At 31.4% G+C, this 12,051-nt stretch overlaps 1 protein-coding gene across 1 annotated transcript in view; it reads left to right on the forward strand.

Moving 5' to 3' along the window:
• Positions 1 to 12,051, forward strand: part of LOC143235748 (uncharacterized) — a 50,624-nt gene that overhangs the window by 5,053 nt on the left and 33,520 nt on the right. The window contains exon 4 of the mRNA XM_076473952.1: positions 6,942 to 7,053. Coding sequence (XP_076330067.1) covers positions 6,942 to 7,053 — 112 coding nt within the window. The remainder of the gene's footprint in view (positions 1 to 6,941; positions 7,054 to 12,051) is intronic.

Here is a 12,051-nt window from a genome sequence, read left to right on the forward strand (position 1 = left end):
GTGTTTAATGAGTTTCCCAGTGTTTTTTGTACGTTTTGTTATTCAATAGTTTAATGAGTTTCCCAGTGTTTTTCGTACGTTCTGTTATTCAAGTGTTTAATGAGTTTCCCAGTGTTCTTCAAACGTTTTGTTATTCAAGTGTTTAATGAGTTTCCCAGTGTTTTTCGTATGTTCTGTTATTCAAGTGTTTAATGAGTTTCCCAGTGTTTTTCGTACGTTCTGTTATTCAAGTGTTTAATGAGTTTCCCAGTGTTTTTCGTACGTTCTGTTATTCAAGTGTTTAATGAGTTTCCCAGTGTTTTTCGTATGTTCTGTTATTCAAGTGTTTAAAGAGTTTCCCAGTGTTTTTTCGTACATTCTGTTATTCAAGTGTTTAATGAGTTTCCCAGTGTTTTTCGTACGTTCTGTTATTCAAGTGTTTAATGAGTTTCCCAGTGTTTTTCGTACATTCTGTTATTCAAGTGTTTAATGAGTTTCCCAGTGTTTTTCGTACGTTCTGTTATTCAAGTGTTTAAAGAGTTACCCAGTGTTCTTCGTACGTTCTGTTATTCAAGTGTTTAATGAGTTTCCCAGTGTTCTTTGTATGTTCCGTTATTCAAGTGTTTAATGAGTTTCCCAGTGTTCTTCAGTATGTTCTGTTATTCAAGTGTTTAAAGAGTTTCCCAGTGTTTTCATACATTTTGTTATTCAAGTGTTTAATGAGTTTCCCAGTGTTTTTAAGACGTTCTGTTATTCAAGTGTTTAATGAGTTTCCCAGTGTTTTTTGTACGTTTTGTTATTCAATAGTTTAATGAGTTTCCCAGTGTTTTTCGTACGTTCTGTTATTCAAGTGTTTAATGAGTTTCCCAGTGTTCTTCAAACGTTTTGTTATTCAAGTGTTTAATGAGTTTCCCAGTGTTTTTTCAGATGTTCTGTTATTCAAGTGTTTAATGAGTTTCCCAGTGTTTTTCAGACGCTCTGTTATTCAAGTGTTTAATGAGTTTCCCAGTGTTTTTTCAAACGCGTTCTGTTATTCAAGTGTTTAATGAGTTTCCCAGTGTTTTTTCAGATGTTCTGTTATTCAAGTGTTTAAAGAGTTTCCCAGTGTTTTTCAGACATTCTGTTATTCAAGTGTTTAATGAGTTTCCCAGTGTTTTTTCAGACGCGTTCTGTTATTCAAGTGTTTAATGAGTTTCCCAGTGTTTTTCGTACATTCTGTTATTCAAGTGTTTAATGAGTTTCCCAGTGTTTTTCGTACGTTCTGTTATTCAAGTGTTTAATGAGTTTCCCAGTGTTTTTCGTACGTTCTGTTATTCAAGTGTTTAATGAGTTCCCAGTGTTTTTTTCAGATGTTCTGTTATTCAAGTGTTTAAAGAGTTTCCCAGTGTTTTCTGTACATTCTGTTATTCAAGTGTTTAATGAGTTTCCCAGTGTTTTTCGTAATGACGTTCTGTTATTCAAGTGTTTAATGAGTTTCCCAGTGTTTTTCGTACGTTCTGTTATTCAAGTGTTTAATGAGTTTCCCAGTGTTTTTCGTACGTTCTGTTATTCAAGTGTTTAATGAGTTTCCCAGTGTTTTTCGTATGTTCTGTTATTCAAGTGTTTAAAGAGTTTCCCAGTGTTTTTCGTACATTCTGTTATTCAAGTGTTTAATGAGTTTCCCAGTGTTTTTCGTACATTCTGTTATTCAAGTGTTTAATGAGTTTCCCAGTGTTTTTCGTACGTTCTGTTATTCAAGTGTTTAATGAGTTTCCCAGTGTTTTTCACGTGCGTTCTGTTATTCAAGTGTTTAATGAGTTTCCCAGTGTTTTAAATGACGTTCTGTTATTCAAGTGTTTAATGAGTTTCCCAGTGTTTTTCAGTGCGTTCTGTTATTCCAAGTGTTTAATGAGTTTCCCAGTGTTTTTCGTACGTTCTGTTATTCAAGTGTTTAATGAGTTTCCCAGTGTTTTTCGTACGTTCTGTTATTCAAGTGTTTAATGAGTTTCGCAGTGTTTTTCATACATTTTGTTATTCAAGTGTTTAATGAGTTTCCCAGTGTTTTTCGTACATTCTGTTATTCAAGTGTTTAATGAGTTTCCCAGTGTTTTTCGTACATTCTGTTATTCAAGTGTTTAAAGAGTTTCCCAGTGTTTTTCGTACATTCTGTTATTCAAGTGTTTAAAGAGTTTCCCAGTGTTTTTCATACATTCTGTTATTCAAGTGTTTAATGAGTTTCCCAGTGTTTTTTGTACATTCTGTTATTCAAGTGTTTAATGAGTTTCCCAGTGTTTTTCGTACGTTCTGTTATTCAAGTGTTTAATGAGTTTCCCAGTGTTTTTCGTATGTTCCGTTATTCAAATGTTTAAAGAGTTTCCCAGTGATCTTCATACGTTTTGTTATTCAAGTGTTTAATGAGGTTCCCTGTGTTCTTCATACGTGTTGTTATTCAAGTGTTTGACAAGTTTCCCAGTGTTCTTCAAGTGTTATGCTATTCAAGTGTTTAATGAGTTTTTTCTAACTCTGACAGTACTTAGCCTGATGAAAGAGGTCTAAATTTTTAATGAAACACTAAAAGAGTGTTTGATAAACCGTGAAGAGTATGTGAGTTAGTACTTTGTCAAACACTATACGGTAGCTCAGTTTAAATTACATGATGTGTAAGTTGCTGTCTTCCAAATTATTTGTGAAAAGTGTATTGAAACAATGTTATTTTTCTGTCTCTATAATACATGTTCATTAGAGTTCTCTCATTTTGTTAACTGTGTAGGATTTACATAATCAAAAATCTTTGTGTAATACAGAGGTTGTCATCTTACAATTTAAATTCTATAAGATACAATTGGTTGGATCTTTGATAAAAGTAGTGCAGATTGTACTTTGCCTGTGAGTTCCTAATTCAGTGATGGCAAACCTTTTAGAGATTACGTGCCTCAATTGTGACAAAAATTACTTTGTCTATCCGAACGTGCCAGGATTTTCATAAAAATGACAGTTACTTTCCAATAAAAAACCTACTTTTTGATGAGTATCTTTATTTTAAAAAAAGTCGAATTACAAAAGTTTCAATGAAACTAATAAATAGCCTTGACTTAAAATGAGTATATTTTGTCTTGAATTTTATTAAATCAATGCGATCTCTGCTGTTGTGAACACTCGGATAACTTGTTAATTGATGGTTCATATTTTGTTGATTTGAGAGCAACACATGCAGCACTCAGTTCATCTGTAAGCTTGTTTCTTCTGTCTGATTTGATGAAATTCAAATTTAAAACAGCTGCTCACAAGCGTAAGATGATCCAAACAAAGTAAGAAGAGCTATTCCAAGTAATTTCATTGACTTAAAATTAATTGGCAAAGAATTCCACACTGTAAAAATTTCATTTTCACAACTCTTTGCAACGTTTTCTTCCAAGATCCCTCCACACTCTATTTTCTCAAGTGTTTTACGCAGGGCACAGAATTTTAGTCCAAGTATAGTTTTCCTAAAATTCTACCAGCTCCATTTCTAGAGTTTTCAAACCCAACCAGTGTAAACAGGAAAGATCGAGATCTTCAAATTCAGTTTTATCGGAAAGGTAAGAAAATACAAAGTTTTTCTATCTTTGAAACTGCATAAATCTGTTACTAAAATTCTCCTTCGCTACCGCAATAATGCTTGAAAATTCTTTGGAGATTTCCTGTTTGCTTAAGGAACAGTCCCAAATGTTGTCGAAGTTTTCTAAATGCATTTTCAGATTTGGAAAATATTTGAGTTCCCACCTTCGATGTCTTTTCCAAAAACTTGCAATTTTCTCTCAAATGCCTTTATATCACAGAACATTCTTTCTGCTGTTTTTCCTACTCCTTGTAGTTTTGTGTTCAGTGCATTAAAGTGTGATATTAAGTCTGTAAAGAACATGAGGTTATTAAGCCAAGCCACATTAGTGAGCTGTGGAAAGTCTTGTCCTTTTTCATGCATAAAAAATCTAATTTCGTTCAAGCAAGCAATAAATCTTTCCAGAAAACGTCCTCTGCTCAACCATCGGACATTGTTATACATAATTAAAGTACTATATTGTGCTTGAACTTCATCAAGAAGTGTTTGAAACTGATGAAAATGAAGCGCACGAGTAATAATGTAATTCACCATTTTTGTAACATTTTTGAGTATATCATCTAATTTTTTGCTACTTTCTTTTGCACAAAGAGCTTCTTGATGTATAATACAATGAAACTGGATGACTTGATGTTTTATTTTGTTCTCAAACAACTTTATGAAACCAGATGTTGACCCAACCATACATGGTGCTCCATCACTAGTGATCAAAACTGTCTTTTCGGGCTTAATACTTTGTGTCAAAAAACATTCCATCACAGCATTGTAAATATCTACTCCTTGTGTTCTTCCTGGTAAAGAAATCGGTTTCACCAGTTCTTCCCTCATGGAGTCACCAACAGCATAACGCAAAATTACTGCTAACCTTGCATGATTATTTATATCCGTACTGTCATCCAAACACATGGAGTAACAAGAAGCCTTTTGTAAATCAGTACTGAGTTGTTGATTGACATCATTTGCCATACGTAAGATACGATCTTTCACGGTATTTCTGCTAAGTGGTACCTCATAGATTCGTTGTAAAATTTCACGTTTATTTGAAAAATCACTAAAAAGGGAATCACTTCCAGCTAACATAGTCGTTCTTATGAAATCTCCATCAGATAGAGATTTACCATGTTTAGCGATACATAATGAAATTTGAAAGCTGGCCTTTGTCAAATGATTAGGTTTAGAAAGAAAGTTTCCAAGATTAAGACATTGAGAATGATATTTCCTCAGTTCGTTTGCAAGAAATTCCTCCTTTTCTGTTTCATCAAGTTCAGCAACATTTTTGTGGTTGGTTTCAAAATGCCGTTTGACACTTGAAGTACGACACACAACACTTTCACCACATAACATACATAACGCTTTTCCGTTGCGTTCAATGGTTCCAAATAATTTTGTCCAATTTTCTTGAAATAATCGTCCACTATTCATTAGCTTTGCCTTCTTTGCATTCATTTTTGGTATAACTTAAACACACAAAAGTAAAGTTTAATGAAGTAAACTTTTAAAAATTTACTTAAACAAAGAACAGTTAAATATTTAAACAAATTAAATTGGCCCGTTTCGTTAATGTAGCTTTTTTAATGCCATGATAATGTGGAGTGCAAAATTTAAAACTAAACACGATTGGTTGAAAAATATTCTCAAGTTAATCAATAGTTTATAATGTTTTGCATTTTTAGCTGCATTTAGCTTGTATTATATTCAAATTTTCAATAAAATTACAAAGAATGATTTGTGACAAGTTTTCTGTTTTTTGTATAATTCTTCATGACTGCAGAATAATAAGTAACCGATATAATTATTTATTCATATTGGTTGAAGACCAATAGATGTAATGACTTACGATGCCACCCACGTCGTTCAAAGAGTTCGACGTGCAACCTGTAGGGATAATATCCCTAATATATCCCTGGGATATATTATAGTATTAATCTAACCCGAAGTAGAGACAAGTGCTGACGTTAAGGCGCATTAAACTGGGAACAACGATTTCTCAGGCTTTACCGATCCTTCTCATCGATCCTACCGGGAATATTCCTAGTTCTAGTGTTAGCTACACTTACGCGCATTGCCTCCTCTGCACCACGAGGAGGCCCTGAAAATCGAAGTACTTGAACCCTAGTGCTCTCAGGTCATGCCACCTCTCATAATTACCTAGCTCGCTACATACTTCTTAGCAAAGATGCAGGAATCCTATCACGTGCCAGCAATCGTGGCCTTGCGTGCCATAGGTTTGTCATCACTGTCCTAACTGATTGAAGTTAATCAGTATTTTCTGTTTGTAATTAGAGTGGAGTGGGAGGGGGGCTGAGAAAGTTGTATTGAAGGGAAGTGTGTTGCACCATCTTTTGATCATGAAAGAATGATAAATCTGTTAACACTTATTCAGTGAGTTAATGTATTTAAAATTCAGAAAATAATACAATGCTAACATGTAAATTGCCCAATAGATACACATGCAGAAACTGCTTGTGTTTGTTCTCTTCTTAAGATTTATTTGTGAAAAGAAATTCTAGTTTTCAAGAGTCAGTATTGAGAGTCCATCCAAGATTTATCACCGATCATTATTATTAACAATACATATCTTGTCATCAAGAATCATGATTTATAACAAAAATAATAAAGTAAATCACATTTACCTTCATGATATAAATGTTTTTTCTATCATTCAGTAGTGTTCTCACGTGACGGAAACACAATTATTTACTAATTTTCATTGAGAACAATGATGAAAACATTAACATATATTATCTTGACATTTCTCAGTGTGTAGTAACAAATGTGGTATCCTGTGTTTGAGGGTTAGAGCAGCTTCTCAGACCCTCATCTTTTATGTTTGTATCAGTTTATGTTTACAGTTAAGTGTATAAAACAGTAAAAATAAATTTATTTGCTTTATTACATATGACAAAAACAGTATAAAATATTGAATATTACTTAACACACTATTTAATAATTCTGTTGATTAATAACAAATTCCTGTGGATAATAGTAAATAAAACTACATACATCACTGGAGGAGAGAGCTAGAAGTACTCGGTAATCACACAGTTCCTTTCACCATTGTTCTTAACATTTGTCTTGAACTCACTCGATGAAATATAAATCCCTTTATTTATATTTGTTCAAGTCATGAATATTTGATGTTGATGTTAATACATTCTTGGTCTTTAGAATACATTTAGTTTTTATCAAGGAAACTTAGGTCTGATTTTGTATAATAAATCTATGGATATCTCAATTTTTTTAAAGCTTGACAAACAAACAAAGCTGTAAAGTTGAAAACTATTAACATTGAATTAACTTTACATGTTTTTAAGAATATTCAGAATGTGAGAAGTACTGAAAGGTATCAAACATGTCACTGAAAAAGTATTTCAAATGCATCTAGCCAGTCCAACTCCTTCAGAAATCTCTTGTTGACTTCGAAGATGAATACGGCAGTGGAAGAACAAAAGATGAGGTTTTAAAGCTTTATCAAGATTATGAAGCCAACAGATTAAGTAAGTTTTGGTGTTGATTTCACGTTGCATTCTTTATAACTCATGTTTTGTATGATAGTGGAGTGTAGAAGTACTTATGCAGGAAAACATCATTCTAAGAGCATAATATAATTACTGCTTACTTGATGACATTTATGCAAGCCTAATGAAATTATTGTACAATTTGCGAACTCGTAAGAAACTCTTGAAAGAGCTTTTAGTGAGAATGTTGCATTTATATTTATCTATAAAAAAAAAAAAGCATTTCCCTCAAAAGATTTTTTTCAAAACCTATTACTTGGTTGCATGTTGAAAAGAAAGTTTCAGAACCTAACCATTTCTCCCCATTTTTTAGCTACTGACATTTTAATACTGTTACAGTCAATACCCCTATAGAACAGTATTTGCCATACTGCGTTCCACAGCACAGTTGTGCCATGGAATGTTTGCAATTATTAAGTAATTTTTTTATTTATTATCAGTTCAATAAACTTTTAACATTAATTTTCTCCTTCGTACAAAGTATAATAGTAATTTTTTCCTGTTTTAGTTGGGGGTACCACAGTGCATGCTGTATAATTTTATTTACGTGCGCTACGCAAAGTTTGGGACAGTAAGAGTGTGCTATGGGGAGAAGAAGTCAGGGAATCACTGCTGTTAGAAAATCAGAGGAAAGGAGCATCTTGGAAGCTGTACCATCATGTCTTTAATGAATAACACTCTTGGAAGCTATCCCATCATGCCGTTAATGAATATAATGATCCATTTCCACACACACAACAAGTTTTGTTTAAAGATTTCAGGATTTATCATATTGGAAGTTAATAAGCTACAATTTTTGATGTATATCAATTTGTATCTTCTTTAAACATGTATGTATTTACAGAGTTCTTTAAGACACTTCAGATGTTCTTTTATAAATTTATAGAATAAACATGATTATTTATTAAATCTAAATTTTCACAAAACACTTATAAACAGCAGTCACATTTTAAAAGTTGAACCAGTCAGTGTTTGTGTGATTGTCAGTTTTTGCAAATTTGTATTATGGAAAAAGGTATTTAATTGAAAATTCTAATTTATCTGTATATTTTAACACTAAAGCCCTATAAAATGGATTCAGACATCCTTCTTAACTAAAGAAATGTAAATGTTTCTTTAACTTGACATTTCCTTCTTTTCCTAGAACTTGTAAAGTTAAAGCTATATATATATATACAATGTTAGATTTTAAATTTCACTCTGATTGCACTATCTAACCCTAGCATTTTTCAGTATGAATATAAACCTTTTACACTGGGCGAGTTTAAGTTTTGTTGTACTTGGACTTTATACATGTCTGTTCATAAATTATTTTTTAATCAGAGTAAGGAATCTGAGTGTACAGTGTAGTCAGATAGTGTCTCTAGCACTTTATATCAACACCCCAACTTTTATGAAATGTTCTGGTTTACATATTTGTACTTTGTAGTACATTAGGCTTAGTAAACTTATTTTAAACAAACTGAAAAGTCGGTATTAAGTCGCATGTTGTGTCGACTTAATTCTCTGACAACATTGACCAGGTGTTGTTGATACCAATGTGTTTTAAGACTTTGTTTATATTTCCTTCAGTTTCTCCTTTGTGATCTCACAAAGGTGTCAGATTAGTTGGATTTTGTGATTGGATTAGCACTGGAACTTTAGGCTACCTATAGTATTCGTATTGCTGATTCTGTCCCTCCTCCAGTACCTCTTAAATTTTATTTGCTCATTATCCTGATGACATTCAATGACATCTGCTGAGTATTGCATGGTGGATGAGGGTATGGTAATAATATATGTTCTTTGTAGTACCATCAGTTCTGTTCCTTGAGGACATAAACATTCCATTTTGTTTATAAACACACTGTCACATTTCACTGATGTGAACATGGTATGGTAATAAAGTGTGTTCTTTATAGTACCATCAGTTCTGTTCCTTGAGGACGTAAAGATTCCATTTTGTTTATAAACACTGTCACATTTCACTGATGTGAACATGGTATGGTAATAAAGTGTGTTCTTTATAGTACCATCAGTTCTGTTCCTTGAGGACGTAAAGATTCCATTTTGTTTATAAACACACTGTCACATTTCACTGATGTGAACATGGTATGGTAATAAAGTGTGTTCTTTATAGTACCATCAGTTCTGTTCCTTGAGGACATAAACATTCCATTTTGTTTATAAACACACTGTCACATTTCACTGATGTGAACATGGTATGGTAATAAAGTGTGTTCTTTATAGTACCATCAGTTCTGTTCCTTGAGGACGTAAAGATTCCATTTTGTTTATAAACACAGTCACATTTCACTGATGTGAACATGGTATGGTAATAAAGTGTGTTCTTTATAGTACCATCAGTTCTGTTCCTTGAGGACGTAAAGATTCCATTTTGTTTATAAACACACTGTCACATTTCACTGATGTGAACATGGTATGGTAATAAAGTGTGTTCTTTATAGTACCATCAGTTCTGTTCCTTGAGGACACAAACATTCCATTTTGTTTATAAACACTGTCACATTTCACTGATGTGAACATGGTATGGTAATAAAGTGTGTTCTTTATAGTACCATCAGTCCTGTTCCTTGAGGACATAAACATTCCAGTTTGTTTATAAACACACTGTCACATTTCACTGATGTGAACATGGTATGGTAATAAAGTGTGTTCTTTATAGTACCATCAGTTCTGTTCCTTGAGGACATAAACATTCCATTTTGTTTATAAACACACTGTCACATTTCACTGATGTGAACATGGTATGGTAATAAAGTGTGTTCTTTATAGTACCATCAGTTCTGTTCCTTGAGGACATAAACATTCCATTTTGTTTATAAACACTGTCACATTTCACTGATGTGAACATGGTATGGTAATAAAGTGTGTTCTTTATAGTACCATCAGTTCTGTTCCTTGAGGACATAAACATTCCATTTTGTTTATAAACACATTATCACATTTCACTGATGTGAACATCGTATGGTAATAAAGTGTGTTCTTTATAGTACCATCAGTTCTGTTCCTTGAGGACATAAACATTCCATTTTGTTTATAAACACACTATCACATTTCACTGATGTGAACATGGTATGGTAATAAAGTGTGTTCTTTATAGTACCATCAGTTCTGTTCCTTGAGGACGTAAAGATTCCATTTTGTTTATAAACACTGTCACATTTCACTGATGTGAACATCGTATGGTAATAAAGTGTGTTCTTTATAGTACCATCAGTTCTGTTCCTTGAGGACGTAAAGATTCCATTTTGTTTATAAACACTGTCACATTTCACTGATGTGAACATGGTATGGTAATAAAGTGTGTTCTTTATAGTACCATCAGTTCTGTTTCTTGAGGACGTAAACATTCCAGTTTGTTTATAAACACACTATCACATTTCACTGATGTGAACATGGTATGGTAATAAAGTGTGTTCTTTATAGTACCATCAGTTCTGTTCCTTGAGGACATAAACATTCCATTTTGTTTATAAACACATTATCACATTTCACTGATGTGAACATGGTATGGTAATAAAGTGTGTTCTTTATAGTACCATCAGTTCTGTTCCTTGAGGACATAAACATTCCATTTTGTTTATAAACACACTGTCACATTTCACTGATGTGAACATGCAGTTTACAAAAAGACCAGTTTTTGTTTTTTACTTTCTGTACATTCAGATTGTACATCTTTCATGCTCTGAACAAGTTAGATTACATACACTTTGTGAGAGTTGACACATGGAGCAGTGAATTCAAATTATTGCTCATTAAAAATGTTTTTCTTGTAGGAGTAAAAGTAACAACGTATTGGTTGTAAATAGTTATAAATAATGTTTACTAATAAAACAGCTATTACTTATTATAGTAAAAGTAACAAAGTATTGCTTGTAAATAGTTATAAATAATGTTTACTAATAAAACAACTATTACTTATTATAGTAAAAGTAACAAAGTATTGCTTGTAAATAGTTATAAATAATGTTTACTAATAAAACAACTATTACTTATTATAGTAAAAGTAACAAAGTATTGCTTGTAAATAGTTATAAATAATGTTTACTAATAAAACAACTATTACTTATTAAAGTAAAAGTAACAAAGTATTGCTTGTAAATAGTTATAAATAATGTTTACTAATAAAACAACTATTACTTATTATAGTAAAAGTAACAAAGTATTGCTTGTAAATAGTTATAAATAATGTTTACTAATAAAACAACTATTACTTATTATAGTAAAAGTAACAAAGTATTGCTTGTAAATAGTTAACTAATGTTTACTAATAAAACAACTATTACTTATTATAGTAAAAGTAACAAAGTATTGCTTGTAAATAGTTATAAATAATGTTTACTAATAAAACAACTATTACTTATTATAGTAAAAGTAACAAAGTATTGCTTGTAAATAGTTATAAATAATGTTTACTAATAAAACAACTATTACTTATTATAGTAAAAGTAACAAAGTATTGCTTGTAAATAGTTATAAATAATGTTTACTAATAAAACAACTATTACTTATTATAGTAAAAGTAACAAAGTATTGCTTGTAAATAGTTATAAATAATGTTTACTAATAAAACAACTATTACTTATTATAGTAAAAGTAACAAAGTATTGTTTGTAAATAGTTATAAATAATGTTTACTAATAAAACAACTATTACTTATTATAGTAAAAGTAACAAAGTATTGCTTGTAAATAGTTATAAATAATGTTTACTAATAAAACAACTATTACTTATTATAGTAAAAGTAACAAAGTATTGCTTGTAAATAGTTATAAATAATGTTTACTAATAAAACAACTATTACTTATTATAGTAAAAGTAACAAAGTATTGCTTGTAAATAGTTATAAATAATGTTTACTAATAAAACAACTATTACTTATTATAGTAAAAGTAACAAAGTATTGCTTGTAAATAGTTATAACTAATGTTTACTATTAAAACAACTATTACTTATTAAAATTTTCAGCAGTCT

The sequence above is a fragment of the Tachypleus tridentatus genome, chromosome 12 (assembly GCF_004210375.1).
Source record: "Tachypleus tridentatus isolate NWPU-2018 chromosome 12, ASM421037v1, whole genome shotgun sequence".
NCBI lineage: Eukaryota > Metazoa > Arthropoda > Merostomata > Xiphosura > Limulidae > Tachypleus > Tachypleus tridentatus.